General features: G+C 31.2%; 1 protein-coding gene across 1 annotated transcript in view; it reads left to right on the top strand.

The window, feature by feature from the left end:
* LOTGIDRAFT_114759 (hypothetical protein) overlaps window positions 1-5,830 on the top strand; it is a gene marked incomplete at both ends in the record, with an annotated part of 6,405 nt that extends 575 nt beyond the window's left edge. The window contains 7 exons of the mRNA XM_009053790.1: window positions 139-184; window positions 534-622; window positions 888-1,014; window positions 1,349-1,399; window positions 1,817-1,921; window positions 2,283-2,403; window positions 5,706-5,830. Coding sequence (XP_009052038.1) covers window positions 139-184; window positions 534-622; window positions 888-1,014; window positions 1,349-1,399; window positions 1,817-1,921; window positions 2,283-2,403; window positions 5,706-5,830 — 664 coding nt within the window. The remainder of the gene's footprint in view (window positions 1-138; window positions 185-533; window positions 623-887; window positions 1,015-1,348; window positions 1,400-1,816; window positions 1,922-2,282; window positions 2,404-5,705) is intronic.
* Window positions 5,831-19,971: the final 14,141 nt, after the last annotated feature.

The raw sequence follows: 19,971 nt of genomic DNA, 5'->3' as shown, positions 1-19,971 counted from the left end.
CTTTAACCAGTGATTGTTGTTCCATAAAGCTGTGTCTATATATCGTACTCACAATTGCTAAATGCCATTCAAAGACCTTAATTGAAAATATCTTTTTGAAGCTGTGGCCAATTATCTGGTTATTTTCATTATATTTAGGTATACAGGTGCTCCATATTTTGCTGCGATATCAGCTTTGAAAGTGGTAAGATGATTTTTTTCAATATTTCTTAATCAATAGTACATCTCCACAAGCATATTAGACTTCAAAATCTTCTATTTCTCTCTTTGAATGGCAACTTATTTTAAAATTGTCTATAGTCGTTGTGGAAGAGGCACTTATGATGTGCACCAGCATGCTCAACATTATCTTGGTGTCTCAAAGTACAGAACAAAAATTATGATGAAAGATTTTCTTATTATCAGTGGTCTGCGTTGTATCCCTCAATTATGGCAACAAACTTTTCATACTTCCACATCACAGATCCCTTCTGTCATTTGTAATAGACCCCTCTGTGTTATCCTTACTGAAGTATTGGCAATGTTTCTTGTAGGGTGGTGATTTATCTCATGTTTTTTGTACAAGTGATGCAGCAAATGTCATTAAATCATACAGTCCAGAATTGATAGTGCATCCAGTGCTGTAAGTACACTAATGGTATATTTCTGTTTCTGCAAATCTCTTGTGGGACTGGGACTTATAGTTTGACAAGCGCCCTGGATAAATTATATCTATTGTGTTAAGGCATGTTTAGTTAAGGGACAACATACTTGCTGTAAGAGGAAATTTCTACTTAATTTCTTAAAGAATTTTACTCTGGGAAAGTTGAAGTGAAAAATGCCTTAATTGGTTGAATGCAAATACAAAATTGAGGTTCAATATTACCAATACCTATCTTATTAACTAGGAAACTGGATAAAGCAGACACAGTTAAGGATGCTACAAAAGAAACATCAAATTGGTTAGAAAGAATGCATGCTGTAGTTATAGGACCTGGTTTGGGTCGCAATCCAACTACATTAAGCTATGCTGAGGTAATATTTTACAATTATCATGACTTCAATAGCACAATTTTCAAGAATGCCATTGATATTCATGGCCCTTGATTCGCCTGTTCGCTGCTGATGATAGAATTTAGACAATATTTTTCAAATGTTATATCGAAGCTAAGTGCAATATCATAGAATTTTAGCTCAACTTTATAAATACTGTGGTAGATGTCAATAGAAAGACAGGGCATACTTACCCTTCTGGAACAATCTAGAATATGCATGCATGTACTTTCTCATCTTTGTGAGTTCAATTAGGAGTTGAACAATAGGGTGTAAAATTCACTGTCATTTCATATTTTTATAATATTTATTTTAGAATGTTATACATAAGGCTAAAGCAATGTGTTTGCCTATTGTTATTGATGCTGTAAGTTTATTATTTACATTTATATCTATTGAGTACATTTTGATCAATTAATGTTTACTTATTTTAATTTTTTGATATCCTTGATCACTGTAGGTATTTGTAGATAAAGACATTGATCTTTTAATAAATGTTGTGCCATGAAAACTTGAACATTATGAGAAATTAAGATTTTGCATAAGGCATGTGTCTTTTATCTACCACCATATATCCAATCATGAAAATCATTTATAAATGCAAATGATCCATATGCATAATTTGCTTCTAAAAATTGGGGAAAATTTATTTACCTGTGAATATGTGCAACCACTCTTATAGAAAATATGAGGTTCTGTTTTGGAATATTTTTGTTATGTGTTTGACTTATCCATGTATTGTGAAAGATTGGCCTATCATTTCAATTCCCGCCTTGTTTTGTAGGACGGTTTGTTTCTCATCACTCAAAAACCAGACCTAATAAAAGGCTATAAAAGAGCTATATTGACCCCAAATGTAATGGAATTCTCACATCTCTATGAAAAAATGGTAAGTTAAACAAAAATGGTATGGCAGGGATAATATGATCGGTTTAAATTATGGATTTTTTTACTGTAGCCTGAAATTATTTTTTGTTGTTACCTCCCTTCAATCCTATTTCTGAATTTGACTTCTGGCAGACTGACATGATTCCCTTTTTTGATTCTGCTTGACTGCTAGAAATTTGATGTTGTCATATACTATTACTTGGTGGTTCTTGAAAAATTTCATAATTGCTAAGTGATAAGGAAGCATGAATTCTGAAACTATGGCAATTCGCTTCTTAAGATGTCCAATGTTGGTTTTTACCCCTTCTTAAGAAAATGAGCAGAAATACATGTATAAAATGGAATTTTGTTTTTGTTTCCAGTTTGGTAAGAAACCTATAGAAAATGAACCAGTAGTAAATGTAAAATCATTAAGTGAATTGTTGGGTAATATAACTATTGTATTGAAAGGGGTTAGTGATGTTATATCTGATGGTGAACAAGGTAGGTTCATAAAACATTTAACTCAGTAGGATATAATTCTAAACCAGAAAGCTCTTGTTCAAGATTGTGTATGATGTCACATTATTTTATGTATGAAGACAGAATTGAGAACACATTTTATTAAGCATTATGATATATTTAGATCCTAAAAATAACAAAATCTCATTGTGTTACTTGAATAGAGTTATCTCCCTTTACTAATGAAATTTAAAATAAGAGTTGGGGGGGTTCTGGTTTTAAAATTGTCTTATATTTTCATTGTTAAAATGAAAAATAACCATAGCAAAATATCATAATACAGTTTATATGAAGACACATTTCCAACCCAAAAAATTTATCATTTTTATATTAGGTCATGTATTTTTAGCTTTATTACCACTAATGTGATATTTTAAAAATAATTATTTTCAAAATAATGTGAAAATTTGAAATGAGTATTTTTATTGACTAATATGATCAATAACGTCAAATTTTTTAAATATAAGGTGAAAATTATATACTTTTGAATTATAATCAATACCTATAACTAAGTAATATCCCTAATACTAGAAAAGAGAGATATACTAGAGATATCAGTAGTGTAGTAAAAACTTGGAATGAAAAAGTCCTAGCCACTTTTAGCGTAACTGTGAATCAGTCAGTAGTTCTATGGTAGTAAATGTCATAAGAGATAATAAGAACTGATAAGAAATGTTAGGAGATGACCATCTTTGATTAAAGCAGGAAATTACTTCTACTTTATCATTTTATTTCAGTAAGATTAGGTACAAAATCATTCTACAAATATCATTCTTATTATCATGGTTATGTTGGAATCGGCTTTGTTGAACGGCTCAGTCATGTTATCATAGTTTTAGACTGGACTTACGCCTTTAGTTCCTCAATAATCATAGCATCAGGACTTAGATTCACTTAGAATCCTTTATACCAGTCCTTGGCCAAAACCTTGTTTCTCTGTTTATTCCTACCAACCACAGTCTGTCTTCAAATTTCAAAAATTTCCTCCAATATTGTATTTGGGAAAAGAAATGACCAACTGGTTGCGTAACTGTAAGTTACATCAAAACAGTATTATGAAATAATATTTCTTACATTGGTGGGAATAGATTAATTTTTTTTGATGAGATTTTTATACTGATAAGAAGGGTTTAATCAAGTAACCTGAAGGAAAAAACATGGGGTCACATGATTGCAGAAGTTCTAACTCTGCCCATGCAGAAAACTCATCAATAAAATTTTTCCAACTGTGTAGACTCTGTAAAACGTGATTAGATTGTAATCAAACTTGATTCACTTGGAATTTTTTTTGCGTTGAAACTTACAATAGAATTTGATGTAATTTATATCTTTATGTATGTTGTATACTATGTTATTTAAAAAACAAATGAAAATAATATGGTCTCCTTATCATGTTAGAATCAATTGAAGTTTAAATTATTGTCTGTCAGTTATAAAATGTAAGGTTAAAATTGATTATAAATTTGAAAAGAAAAACAGATAGAATTGTAGAGAAGAGAGCAAGACAGTCATGAATTGATGTAGTAGGAGAAAAAATAATAAAGTTATTTTTCATGTTGTTAAGATCTGATAAGATTAAATTGATGGCTTGACAATATCTTAAGGGAATGGTACACACCAGAATGGATTAATAATTAAAGAAATTTACTCAGAGTTGATCAACTATTTTCATCATGTCACATCAAAAACCTATACTAATAACAATTCATGCTTTACATTAGGGAACACAAAATATCCATAAAGAAAATTACTCCTATTAGGCTATGTGTTAATAGTTGTTTGATTCTTGGACATTTTATTCTTTCTATACCAATTGGTCAGGTTCTGATTAAATTAATCAATCATCAATACTTCAACTAGGAGCAGTGGCTCAGTGAGTTAGACACTTACTTGCTAACCTGAAGGTCTCAACAGAGGTTGAGATAATACTTTCAAATTTTTCAACCTGGTTTCCGCTTTTCAGTGATGCAAATCAGAGGGGCTCAAATAGTCAAATCATCTTGTCATTCAGACTGGACAATAAACTGAGGTTTTAGGCGTCCCTTTTTAAGATTTTCTGAGAGTTGGAAAAATTTGTTCAATCAAGTGCAGAATAGTAGGACATAAAACTCCATTTATTTCATCAACTATCACTTAATCAATCTTACTACTATACTGACTTATAGTGGATGCCCTATCAAAAGTCACTTCAAAGTTCAAACCAGAATAATGCAGAATATTTTTTGCCCATTGCTTCACATGTTAGAATTACCAAAATATTTTAAACAGAAGATGAAAAATACCATAAAATCAAATAGATTTAAATGACATTAAGTATGAGAGGTACATATTAAGAACACAAGGTAAGAATGATCATCATCAGACATCAACATGTATTGTAATGTAAGGTGCTTAATCAGTAAAGAAGTGAATTATACCATAATATACACCTTATATTATATATTAACACTACACAATAATAATATTTCTATTGGCCTTAACCATCAATTAATTTATCAACTTTTTAACAACATGAATGTTTCTATACAAAAGATATTGACTGCTATTTCGTGTTGTAACCTCATAACAATTATAATTAATTTGATTTAATCATGTTGATTGGAGTGAGCTGAATGAAAGACTGTTAATGATGATCACAAAAATATTTGAGAAAAAAATGATGTGAACAATAAATGCTTAGGGAAATTGAAAGTAGAATGCATGTTTAGTAATGGTGCAACCTTGATATAGTGACAATTAAAAAAAAAAACATTGTTTCCGAACAACACATTAAGTTTTTATGCTCTACAAATTTGAATAGTAAAGCTAACACATTATCACACATAAATCTCTTCTTTTATGTTTTAGATGAGTTTAAATTGAAATGATTATTACACTAACCCATTCCATTATAATAGTTCAATACCTTACAATTAAGTAGGAATTAAAACTTGGAGCTTCGATTCTTTATTGAAGGCAACAGGTACATATAGATTTGCTTACTTGTTATTTTGAAGGGATATAGTCATTTAAATGTTGCTTAATCAAGGTATATTTTAGCAATGTGTATTACTTATCAGGAAAAAAATCCAGGTTTTCTTGAATTAAAAAAAAAAAAATAGACTATTGCTAAATTTTGGGTTATATTTCTAAAGATTTCAATGTTTGGATTTTCTAGATCCATTTGAAAAAGTTTTATCAACAATTGTGACAAAGAAAATCGTATTATTGCTTACATTTCTTTAATTTTTTGAGCCTACGTTACTGTGACTGGAATGTCTTTAAGATTTTTTGTTATATTTCAGTATTGATATGTTATGGTGAAGGTAGTCCAAGAAGATGTGGAGGTCAGGGAGATCTGTTATCAGGAAGTATGGGAGTCTTTACTTATTGGACTCACCAAGCTGTAGAGAAGGGAAATGACAAGTAAGTATGTTTACTTTTTTACATGCCACTCGAGGTACCGATGTGTTGTTTGCCACCACATCTGTGAGTAGTGTTTAGGAGATTATGTGACTTGGGCAGATGCTCCCCTTACCCCACCCCTCTCAAAATTCTACTCCTTTTATCAGATAACATATAACCTAGAAATATGTTATGTACTAAACTGAAGCTCTCCTCTAATAAAGATAGAAATGTGTTTTTGGAACCCCTCTCAAAACTTAGGTTCTTAGGCCTATAATTAGATAAGAATCAGTTTGTGATATGCAATATACCATTCTGAAGAAAAATAAATATAGTAAAGTTATTTATGGTCCTAAATTCATTAATCTTATTCAAAAGTGGAATGAATTATTAAAAAACAATCTATCATCACCTGTCAATTTGTTAAAGAAACACGGAATAAATCTGCCAGTTTAACAACTGGTCAATATATGGCATTGGAATATTAATGGTTTATTTTGGTTCATATACTTTAATTTATTTATTTATAAACTTGTCTATGGTCAGCTGTTAATGGTATTGTGACATTTTACTGGTAAATATTTATTACTGTTCTCACAGATCTGAATGTGTTTGAATTATAGAAGACTGTCAGTTTATCTGATGTATCTTTGGTGCATCTTTGTATACTTGTGTATGCTTACTGTACATTTCTGGCCATTTCATATACAAGTTTCAGAGCATAAATTTTAGAAATATTAAATCGATAACAATTATGATATATCAAGTTATGTAAATGGGGCTACTCAAATGCAGCTTATCATGACGTTTAATCACCCAATTTGATTTCAAGAGTCACATAGATTTTGTTTTGCCAGCTGAAAGAGCTCAATTTCAGCTCACTGTAGGATTTTTTGGAGAGAAAATCGAGGTAGCAAATACAAAATATTCTAACAAAACAAATGTTTTGGCAGCACATTTCTGTTCCCTGCACTGACTAGTCAGATACAGATTAAAAGAATTCCAAATAATACCATAAAGTAAGATATAGGTAATTTAGATTAAAAGTAATGATTATTTTGTTTTGGTACAAATCCTACCCTTGTTTTATTATTTTTAATGTTTTAATGTGTTTATATTTGAAGGTTAAGTGCACATTAAGATTTTTCTGTTGTTGATAAATTGTTTGTGACACGTTTATTTTCTGTTTTAAACTAATAACGCTTGGTGTGGGTTTGTTAGTTTGTCAAGAATTGATTGATGCAAGAAATAGACCTGTTGGTGTTGATTTGTTAGTTTGTAAAGAATCAATGGATGTAAGAAAGAGGTTTTTTGGTGGTTTTGTTGGTTTGTAAAACATCAATACATGTAAGAAATAGCTGCATAAAATCAATGTTATTGTCAATTTTTTTTTGACAACTTCCATGTACCTTTATTTCAGGCAAAAAACCTGGAAATCTAATATGGACCTCATTACTTTAAAAAATCAAAATTTGTGCAAAGAATATTTGATATTTAGCTTCTACTCCATAACATACATATAGATGATTTAGTATCTTTCTTGTAAGTTTGCCTACTTCTGGATGAAGTGTTTCATAACTGTAAAACATATTATTGCATCTTTTCTTGGAATTGAAGAAATTGGAGATCTCTCTTTGTTTGACATGATGATTGTTGATTATTTGTCCATTGTTGTACTTCACTTGCCTGAAAATGTCCAAAATTTTATCTGAGGATATTTAAGTACTTTTGGTGTCTCTTGAAAGCTTTATACAGTAAATATTGTCCTTCAGAAAGTGATGGAATCTAGATGCCATAAAAAAGAGATTTATCATACAAGATAAGTAATCTGTAGAGGGTTACTTTAAACAGCTATTTAACTCCTAAATAATGACATGAATAATAAAATTTGACAAATTACTGGACACATCAGTGGTCAGATCTAAGACATTCTAAATTAGTACTGGCACCAAATCACTTCCAGACATACCATCACTATCTTAGTAGCACATAGTTGAAATATACTAATGTCTTAATGGTACTATTTATTGTAATCTATACATTTATTGCTTCTTTCTCTCTTTTTGTCCTCCACATCATAAAGATGATAATTTGTGAATTTGGCCATTATATGGTGTAAATGAATAATAGTTCTACTTAAAATAATATCTTAGAAGATTATTTCTGTGTAAGTGGAAGACATGAATCTTTTTTTTTCATTTTTGAGAAAATAGAGTTCATGATATGTTAAGTGATAAATGATAAATTGTATTGGAAACAATATTTGTATTAAATATGAGAAAAAATTGAATATGATCAGATTCTCAGTAAGCGCAAGTTCCAGTGCTTGTATTCGTAATGTCAGAATAAAGGTTTTCGATTCAGCAAGAACTTGGCACAAAATGGTAAACTGTTGCCAAGAGGTTGGACATGATCCTATTTGTTATCCTAGTGGATACATCAAATATTATCACATAATATTACTCTAAATATGGGAGACAGTTTAGACAAGTTTTGTTAAGAAAAATTTTATGAAATTAATTTTCTGGTCAATCCTGACTACATGTTACTCAGACAACCAGTCCATCTAGATTGATTCCTGTATCATGATTGATTAGAAGCTCACATCAATATTCAGCTTGATAAGTGGTCAAACCTGACAGGATATTGATGTCCCTTGTTTCTACCAATCAGATTAATACTGACCACAAAGTGGACATGAAGTAGCCAAGGATGAAAGGTTTAGGGTCTTGACAAGAGGATTAGGAACCACATCTGGTCGATTTATCAGGATTCCCATATCAATAATTATTGCTACATTTATCATGGCATGAGTCAGGATTAGACGACTTATATTTACTGTTCTTTCAACACTTCTACAAATTCCTTACACAATGTTAGGACAATGTCTAATCCTTCAATACAAACACCAGAAAGATCAAATACAAACATTTCAGTTCCTTATTATAAACCTGTGATTTGAAGGATTGAAATACAATTAGGGATTTTAACATCTATTCTTGAAATATATCTGCCCATTAAAAAAAATATTGTCACATAAATGTTTCTCTCTTATTTATTTAATTAATTTCTAAACATTATTGATATAGGTTTTCTAGTCTTTATATGAGCACCAAGGACATTGGCATCTTCTATGTTTTAAAAATATTAAAATTTGTAGTGTATGAAGTCACTATAGCAAATATTTGATTGTAATGACTTGATTTATTTAGAAACCAATTCAACTTTGTTAACTTATAACTTAAATTTTGTTCACCATTGTTTAACTTAATTACCAATTAATGCAGAAAACCATAATGTTACTTAGTTCAAACCCCCAGTTAAAGTCACACCTCACTGCCTGTTTCTTTATTATATTTTCATCTGAGCTCTCATCACCTCTGCCTTTTTAATTTTACTGTGAACTCTGTTAATCAGATTCTTGTTATAATAATGTAAGGACAGATTTCTATGTTGGAAGTTTTGGATATTTAGATGATATATTGTTTCAATTTATTTTGGATTTCTGGATATTACAGTATTAGATACTTCCTGTTATAAGACAAGTTATTCATTTTAAAATAAAGAACCTTTTGGTTTTTTGTTGAAAAATATCTATCGTTTTACTAAACCCTTTGAGGTGGTTGTTTTACCCTGGTCACCCCCTCAACAAATTATGAGAATATTGGAATATAACTTCATATTCAGCTATGCCACATTGCATTTATCAAACCCAAATTTGAAATCTTGGGAAATTTGAGAATCCATCTTTAATTTAAATGATCTCCTGTCATGTTTTTGAAAATGATTAGAATCATTAGAATTTAAATGGTCATTTGATTCTCCAATTATAATTGATAGTGAAGAATTTAAAGAGAGATTCTGCCATGTATTAGCATGTCAGCTTGTATTTATAAATGACCAGCAAATGTTAATCCAGTTCCTCAGCTGTTAGGCCAATATTTGTTTGACCCCTCAGCTGTTTGGTTCCTGGGGTCAAGTTTCAGTGGTCATACACACTGTTCGAATTATTGAGAGATGGACCGAGAGTTTGTGGCTTGGATGACAGATTGATGACCTTTTATGTTTTTGGACTTTTTAAAATCATTTGAATTGATGAGTTTAAAAAAAACTTCTGATAATTTTATAATTCATAGCTCTTATAAAATGTAACAAAAATGAAACAGAAACCAGAAATATCTACCAGGTTCTATTTTTGCTGTCATGTGGGTTTGTTTATCTGATGTAGACTTAGTTCTTGCAAATTACAATCAGCTAAATTCAAGTAGATTCACTCTTGTTTGTTGCATCAGAAACATATCAAATGAACAATTTGTTGCAGTTGGAGTGGTGTGGTAAAGAACACCACACAGTTATTGTTATAGCTATGTGTTCTTTCCAATCAACCAAGCAATTTTAGAAAACACCAACTTTCATGGCTTGGCTGCATGACCTGCAACACACACCAAAGTAAATCTTGTAGTAGCTCAAATGAAATAAGATTTGTAAATCTGGAAGGCAGGATACAGCTGTGTGTTTCAGATGAAGTAGGACAGCGGTCAAGTTGACTGGACATTTCTCCTATAATAATGATTGCCAGGAATGATATAAAACCGATTCCATCTTGACGCTATACATGTCAATCATGATTAGGAGAAAATTACTAGTGGAATTGTCAGAATAATTTCTATTAGATATCTGTCTTCAATTGTTCTGTAATATCTCAAGACTTGAGTCAAGCCACGCTTCAATAAAGACAAATGAGAAAACTATTCTCTAGTTATTCTCTTGCATAACAATGCTTTCACCAAAATTTTAGTACAGATATTTTTACCAGAGGATTATTCCTGGACTCTTGTTGTTCAGATTTGTAACAAATTAGTAATAAAATTCTAATTTTTTATGTTGCTTCATGTTGACAGTTGTTTATTAAACTTAAGTTTGGAACTTGTTTGCCTGCTCAGGTAGGAATATGTAAGCTTCAGACCAATGATAACAGGCTTCATTTCTGAGTATATACGAGTAATAAGTAAGATTCCTAAACTGCCAGCATTTTTATTCGGAAGTTGACATGTGTAATTGTAGTTTTGTATCTTATATACTACTGTTTATTCCGCGTTAGTCTAATGAAGTTAGACTATCCTATGTGGAAAATTTTGAATTTTCAGGCTTTATCATGGATGATATGTATAATTGACGTATCAAGAAAATCTTCAGTGTGGTCAGAACAAAATTTCACTTCCACATCAAGAATGATTGCCTGCATATATTCAATTGGGTATACAAATTAATGTCCAATCAAAACTTTTAAGCAGTTGAACAATCCACTGAAGTGAAATGAGTAAAATAATTTCAATATCAATTTGAATTTAATCAATATAAAGAATGGAAACTATTTCTAAACTTTAGTTAAGTCCAGTATTAAAACAGGGCTATATGTACATAGCCTGGTCACTTAAACAATCAAGGGCAGATAATCAATAGGACAACTTGCCTCCTGTAAATACTAGAATTGGTCGAAGGTAAAATTTAGAACATTAGATTGTCTGAAATGTTACCTAGTAAGATGGTCAGGGGCAGATAATCAATAGGAAGTAAATATGAAGGGTGGACAGACGTTTAATTCAACAGATTACTACAATAATCGTGTATAAAGTTAATATCCGTTTGGTTTACAATTCTTATTGATTTTTTATGTGTCAACACTAAGTAAATAATCTGGGAGAAAAATAGCATTAAGATTTGTTTAGGCTACTACATGTTTCAAATTAGGGACCTTGTCTGTATGTTGAGGTCGATTCTGGTAGTTGAGTTAAGAATTCACGCAACTCTAGGCTTATGACTGAATAACTAGGAGAAAACGACATCCATTCCTGCAAAACACGAATCAATTTGTGTTAAATATATTTGAGATAGGTATGAAGTATGAGTCAAATGATGTTTGAAATTGAATTGTTTTGTACAGCAAAAACATTTTTTGGATTGGAAAACCTGATAATTCTTTATGAAGGATTGAGGCCAATGGCACCTAGTTTATAAGTAGACAAAACTAACTATCCCTCTGTCCTTGCAGAATTATATCTAATTGTTGGGTAATTGGCCTCCAGAACTACTCTTCAAGTCTAATATAGACCGTCTAGAGAAGACCTCCTTGAAGTTAGTGTAAAGTTAGTTGTCTAGAGTAGCTGAACAAATTGACAAACTCACTGTCAGTCAGTTAACAGAAATTGAATCAAATTGAGACATGTTGCTCAATTCCTGTCATAAAATCATCTCATTAACACCCTACTGTTTCCTCCTTTAAACATGACATCTGATCCTTGAAGCTACTCCTTGAGGACCACCAGTTCATCTTGACTCACTGTATTTACTTAGTAAACAATACCATATCATTCTAGGACAGAATTACAGTCTTTTTGTTAACTCTTCACCTGTAAAATGACTCGAATCATTAGAATGGGGTTTCATCTTAATTTCTATACAGAATTCATAATGAACGACTATATTCATAAAAAAAAACTTTATAAACAATTGATATTAGAAGATTGTGTATGCCACATGTACCTTCGGTGTTTGTTTTTAAACAACTCTCAACAATTCAAGAATTGAACAGGTTGAATGATATGCTTTATACAATTTCATATGCAAAATGTGTATCTTAGAGTCAAAGTTGCTAAGTTACATCAAGTTTGAGATGGGTATAATCAATTGAGTTTTGTGCATTTTGGTTCGAAAAATTTGGAGATATATTTTAAGTGTAAAATGTGACTATGGATTTAGAATGTGATGATTAAGATTAGTAACATGATCCTGTAGATTCAAATCAGTGGTCAGAGCAGCAAATATCAACAATTGTAACATGACTAAAAACCAGACAACATTCTTTTTTTATACTCTCGCTCCTTCTTTTAAAGATTTCACTAATCCTAATCTGTCGCATGTTTGTACATCGTGCTCAAAGATGGTGGCTAAACTTCACTGGCCACTTGAGGTAAATAGTAAAGTAAATTAAAGCCATTGTGAAGAGATTTAAAAAGAAAGTTGAGAGGTATTGAAGGAAGATATCTATTAGTTATGTCTACATGGTTATCATTAGACCATTTGACTGCTTGTAATCAGATACATGGATTATTAATGTTCTTTTTTTTATTTCTATGTATATAAGAAATATTTGAACTTGGGGATGTCACTTATTGGTATGAATGTAGCCAAGGTTTGGGACAATGGCTGATTTCTTAAAATCTGAATATAATCTTAGTTAAAATTTTGTGAACCAGGGCCCAGGTTTTGGGACCATATTAGCCTACAAATCAAAAAAATCAAACAAACAATGATGAGCAAATATTTTCAAACCATTGTAAAAATGTAATGACATTCATTCAGAATCACCAAGCCTAGCAATAGATATAGATGGTCTTTCTTAATTCATGGGAGAGTGGTGTGGTTTTAAAATGGGATTAAAATTGAAAATTAACAACTTGCTGTGGTGTACACACCCTTTTGAATATTTGTTTCAGTATATAGATATTACTTAGATTAAAATTGAAAAGTAACAACTTGTTCTGGTGTAGGATTACACCTCCTTCAAAAATGTTCACATAGTCCCAGCTTTACCCCTTGTATTCATGCCCAAGTGTATCCCTTTGATGAAATTTGTTCACAGGTCTTAAAACCTGTAATCTTGTTAGACCACTCATCACCTCTTTGGTGTTTAAAACAATGAGCTCATTAAAATAGTTACAAGGTTATAAAACTTGTTATTGTGGAAGAGGTTAAAATAAAGGGAGGTAACCCTATCTGTTAATCTCATTAAGGTCATTAGCTTGTTAATTGATGATCTCATTAATTCCAGCCCCTTCCTTCAATATCCTCATTACATTCTTCTAACAATATTCATTATAATATCATTACAAACCCTCCAAATTTAACAGTTTCTACTAATTTCTTTTAATTAATTTATCCCCTGAGAGTTATGTCCCTCTTTGATGTAACCAAATAAAGGCAGTGATATGACAATAAGTGACAGAGTGTTACATCATTACAAGAGTTCTCTAGTGAAGGAGGTAGAATTGTAAATGGAATGGATGAAATAACTATATTTAATGATCCTGAACTTGTCATTCAGAGAAGAAAATTGTATTTGATCATTTCAATATCCACCATATGTGACTCATAAAAATTTCAAATTTATAAGAAATTTGTCTCAGTTAAATTTATTAGAGTCTTTTGTTTTCTATGACAGGAAACAGTATAGTAAGCCCACTCATCAAAAAGACAAAAAATATTGCTGATTGATTTTTTTAAAATAGTTATTAATCCAATATTATATGTTTTTGGACGGCTCTTTTCTTTTCAAATTTTGTTATTTGGAAAATACATTTTCATGGTGATGACAATGTGCCAAATTGAGATATATGATGAAGCTTGTATCACTAAGATTACCTTTGCTTAGTTCATTCCCTAATTGTTCCGTAGCAGAACCAATTTTGTAGTCAAAGGTATAACTGTTTTATGCTATTAGGTGAAAACTTAACCTTAAATTGAACGACTGAGTTATCCATCAAAATCCATCTGAGCCATATTTCACATGACCTCATTAGAATCCAACTTGTTGGGAAATATTTCAATTATACAAGTATTTGTTCGGTGCATTATTTCAATTGAGCTAACTCTATCCATGCTAGTAGTCCATGTGATATCAGAATCCTCAGAACCAAGCACCTTGGCAAAAGGTTCTAGGCTAAGATATTTCATGAGTATTTGTTCAGTACATTGTTACAAGGACAGTATCTAATTGAACTAAGTCTATCAAGCATGATAAAACATGAAGTATAAAACTATAGAAATATTTCTAAAATACATCATCAGTATAAATACTAATAAACACCATGAACTCTGCCACTCGTTCTTTGATAGTCAGACAAACTGGGGATTTTACTATATCTATATAATGCTTGACTACATTTCATGTCCAGCTTTCAGTCTTTCCTAGTCTGCTCTTGTAATTTGTCTTGTGTTATCAAATTTTATAATCATTCCTCAGTTATTGATAGACTTTTATAATATAGACTGATATCAAAATGTATTTTATGGGTATTAATATCATGACCATTATTATTTCTTAGTTGATTCATAACTGACCTAGTACAAGTCAGGAGATGGTTCATTGTCTGTTGGAAAACTCAAGAGCTGATGCTGCACTAACTTGCATTATGGCAGATCATGCAAATAACTTATTTTTGTAAAAATCATCTTGGAATTATGGGGAAGAAAATGCCCATTCCTCTTCTCTATTGTAGCTGTGTACCAATTAAAAACTCTAGTTTGATCATGAGAAATTTTAGATGATCATGGCATGAAAGTTATCTATTTAGGTAACATAGGATTTTGAAAGTCTACACCAAGACTCTTAAAGCTAACAACATACTCAAAGACAACAGCAAGTATCATCAAATAGGGTCACAAGTACCAGTCCACTGAAGAGAAAAATTATTTTATGGCCATCATTTCAAAAATTATATTTTACAAAACAAAAAGATGTTAAAATATTTAACAAATGAAGTTCGGCCATCCATCTGGTTGGACTTGTTTTATTGTCTCAATTATTCTAACATAAACTTATCCTTGATAACATTTTATTACTGGCTTGACTGGACGTGAAATTTTTCACCAATAAACTTCATTATAGTTCAGCTGGACATCAAATTTTTCTCTTCATTGTCATCAGTACTAGACAACGGAAGTTTAATATTACATGGTTGATATTTCAATATTCAATAATATGACTCCATTGTTATTTATTTTATAGTTTGAACTCTTGGTATTAATAGAATTTTCATAAAGAAAAGATTCGATCATTAGAAAAATGATACTCGACAGTCGACCTTACGCTTTTGATCTACATTAGGTTCCTAGACTACAAAAACTTCTGGAAATATCAGTGGTCAGAAACGACTTTAATGAACCTTGCAAAAATCAGAAGTTGTATGAAATTTTTTTTCTATTTTGCGATTGTGTGCCTATTTTGATAGTTTATATCTATAATAAAAAACATGGATAAGCCCAGGCTTATTTCTGAAAGTCTTTCGTTATCAAAACCAAAGTATCTCTAAGGCTGCATCTGGGAGTGTATACTAAATTAAAAACACTCATAAAATATGTCCTGTTGCTCATAATAAAAAATATAAACACAAGTGGCTAACACATGAACAATAAAATCACATCATGTTCTATAGAACATTAATAATGAGATATTGGTTGAATTTCAGAAATGGTGTAAAACCATGATAACAATTTCATGGCCAGTTGGATAGATTTCACAGGTTTTAGTGTGATTTTGTGTGGTCTAAACATAATACAAATCTTGTTTGTGATCAGTTAAGTCCATAATATTTTTGCTAATAATCAAAGAATATTCATTATCAATTACCATCTTCTGTTAGAAACTTTTGTAGAATTAATAAAACGAAATTTAAGATTGTGCTATTTCAGTTAATCCATTTATGAATTATTATATTAGTTTTGGCTAAATTTTGTTGTTGTTGAAAGATTGAAGTTTTTTATATAAAATAGATCATTGATAAGGGAGGTTAAAATCTGACACAAGACTTCCAGAAGCACTGGCCATGGCATCAGAATTTTTCTCGCGAGGTGAATTCGAAACCACCGCATCTAATCGCCTAGCAGATGACAATCCATCTCGCAACCAACCAAGCTATTCCTGGAATGTTATTCATTGGGAAACTCAAAATTTTCTAGACACTGCTCCATGGTTATGCAATGGATATAGATGATATTTATGTGTGGTCTGTAATGTTTGATGTAGTTAATAATTTGTTTATAACCAGTCCCTAATGAATAATTTGAGGTAATAATTTCAGGTTGTTTACAAATAAACACAGTATAAGATGTAAACAAATAATAGTAAGAAGCTAGTGATATCAGATGGTAGAAATTAATTAATAAATTAAGTAATTAATGAGCCATTGAGTTTGAAGATGGACCCTAGTAGTTTAATGATACAGTGATGTAACTAGACCACCCATTCTCTGTGTGCAGTGGTGTCTGTTTCAGTATCAACACTAATAAAAATACTTCACTGCCTGTAAGAACTCATGTTACAGAGTTTGAAAATCAAGCAAAGGATGATTTGAAAATCCAATCGAATTTTAAAAGTCCTCATGTGATACAGACGGATTGTGTGGAAGATAATTTGACATTAGGAAATGGCAAAATAAATAAATTAAAATTTATTTTATTAGTGAAGAGTTGTATTTTAGCAAGGGTCACCAAAAAAAAATATTGAGTGCTCTCATATGTTCCATTTTAGAAAAAAAATTATTAGATTTCCACTCTAGCAAATTGTGATATAAACCTTGACTGAAGAAAGAATTCACTTTGTTTTAAAATTTAACCTTCTTTATACATTCTGAAGTCTTTAAAATGAAGATGTATAAAAGGAAATCATAAAGTGTGATTCTCTTTAGAACTTCCTGTGTAAGTCTTTGAAATCCAAAAGGTACTACACTGACTTAGTGGGTGTTCTTTTCCACTTAAAAACAAAGTGCAGGTTGAAATCAGGTGTTTAGTAAACAATGGAAAGATTTTCAAAATCCTCAAATATTCTAAAGATTTCAATATCTGATCTTTGAAAAGAAAACAAGATTTTGAAGTGCTTCTTTTATTGTTGAAAGGAGACAAAGCTTGAGCTCTATAAAATTTACTAATGATTCTAATCTGGTCATTTATAATGTTTAAGATTTATTTCCTGTGACTATCATACATTAATCTCTGCATATCTGGTACCCTAAATAAAAGTGTCAGACCCAGATGCAGATGTACCAATATTGCACCCTAAAATCCTACCAAATCTGATTGTAAGGTTTGAATTTTCTGCTTGGGGTTAAATGTCGTTTTATTTAGGGTGATTTAAGCCTAAGAAAATAAACAAAGCAGCTAGAATGATGCCTGCAATAGTAATTAAACCAGAAAGGGAATAATATAAAACCTTGCTGATAATTAAACTGAGGCAAGATATAGTCTGGTTCAAATATAGGTCCATATTTCCTTCCTCCCTGTTTATTTTTCATTCCTATCTGTTTATAGTATCATCACAGATGGACACTGGACCAGGGATGTAACCAGCTGGCCTGAATTAAGTCATGGTCAGTTTACAGGTCATCTCCAGGCACCTGGCATACCTTTCATTATGAGAGAGATTGTTTTAGAAATTCACAAGGGATTATGCTAATTTAAGAAATTTAATATACCTTATGACCTTGTAGAAACTCTATTAACCTAAGGGAATTAACTTTTATTTTAGTTGTGCTTCTGATTCAGAATGGAGAAATGCAACACTGAATCGACACATGAATATAGGTGTTATCTGTTACTGCAGTTTCTATCTGATGCTGTCTATTGGTTCTATCTGATGCTGTTGTTGTCTATCTGATACTGTCTGTTGTTTCCATCTGATCTTGTCTGTTGTTTCCATCTGATGTTGTCTGTTGTTTCCATTTGATGTTGTCTGTTGTTTCCATTTGATACTGTCTGTTGTTTCCATTTGATGCTGTCTGTTATTTCTATCTGATGTTGTCTGTTGTTTCTATCTCATGTTGTCTGTTGTTTTCATCTGATGCTGTCTGTTGTTTCTGTGTGTTTCTATATGATGCTGTCTGTTGTTTCTATCTGATGTTGTCTGTTGTTTCTATCTGATGCTGTCTGTTGTTTCTATTCGATACTGTCTGTTGTTTCCATCTGATGATGTCTGTTGTTTCTATCTGATGTCTGTTGTTTCCATCTGATACTTTCTGTTGTTTCTATCTGATACTGTATGTTGTTTCTATCTGATACTTTCTGTTGTTTCTATCTGATACTGTATGTTGTTTCTATCTGATACTTTCTGTTGTTTCTATCTGATACTGTATGTTGTTTCTATCTGATACTTTCTGTTGTTTCTATCTGATACTGTCTGTTGTTTCTATCTGATACTGTCTGTTGTTTCTATTTACAATTGTCTTTATTTCTCTTCATTTGACGGATGAAATTTCTTTTACTTTGTTTTGTGGAACAATTAAAACTGTCTGTTGTTTGAATTGAAAGCTATTATCATTTCTAAATCTGAAACACAAATTCATTTATAAAAGAAAAGTGTAGGATGTGACATTAAATTGACTAAATGCATTTCCAACTTTTATTAGACAAGACTAATGATTCAATATTTTTTAATGGACAAAATCGTGCTTGTAGCAAACGATTACTAAATTTCTTTAGTGCCCAGCATGTCAGAAAGTCTTTGAAGGCTAAAGTTGGACTCAAGCTTAGCTCCACTGAATGTAACAAAATTAATAATGGATGAAAAGCAACAATCTAAAGGGTTTAAAGGTTAGGTAATTGAATTGCGTCAAGAGTTCAGAAAGAAAAGGACGAGATGGCCTGGAGTTGGTCTTAAATCGGACTAATAATTAGAGTAGAAGGCAAGCAAAGTTATAATTAGATATGGTCAAATGGAAAGGAGAAAAGTTGGCCATTGTCCTGGAAGCCATTTAACTCAGCTTGAGACTGAGTCAAGTCTCCTCCAGCCAAGCTATAGAATTAATCATAGACCTCTTCACTTGGCACATATTTTCTTCAGCACAATAACATTATTTTAACTTCCTTTTCATTCATATTCACTTTGATCCTAAATTATTACTCAGAAGAATTTGTGAGAATTTCGACAAATTTCTTAATATTCTTAGATGGTGATGGTTTATGAAGGACTGAAAATATTCTGTGTCATCTGCTGTTAAAGATCTTACTTTTTTCCAGATGTCTAAAATTCCATCACTGCCTGGTATTCATGACATCACTAAACCTGTCAACAGTGCTTCTGCGAATTCTTTGGAAAAAGTACGAAAGTCGTAGCTTTACATGCACATACAATTTCTACTTTTGTAAAAAAAACTTTGAGTCTAAAATAGTTGTAGAATTTTTGCCAGCTAATACAAAAAACCAATAGGAAACACATCAGCATCAGAAAGATGGTATTTGTGGATTCAGAGTAGGTTAAACATACTATTCTTTGACACATCATTTGACAGTTGTTCAGATATACACTGCAGTTGTTCAAGTACATCATGTGTATTAAAGGACTCCCTACTAAGATTTTGATTTCCATGACTTTATCTATTCACTTGTAAATTATAC

Source organism: Lottia gigantea (assembly GCF_000327385.1).
Source record: "Lottia gigantea unplaced genomic scaffold LOTGIsca_20, whole genome shotgun sequence".
NCBI lineage: Eukaryota > Metazoa > Mollusca > Gastropoda > Lottiidae > Lottia > Lottia gigantea.
Note: the sequence above shows the minus strand (reverse complement) of the source record. Positions and strands in the feature narration are given on the sequence as shown.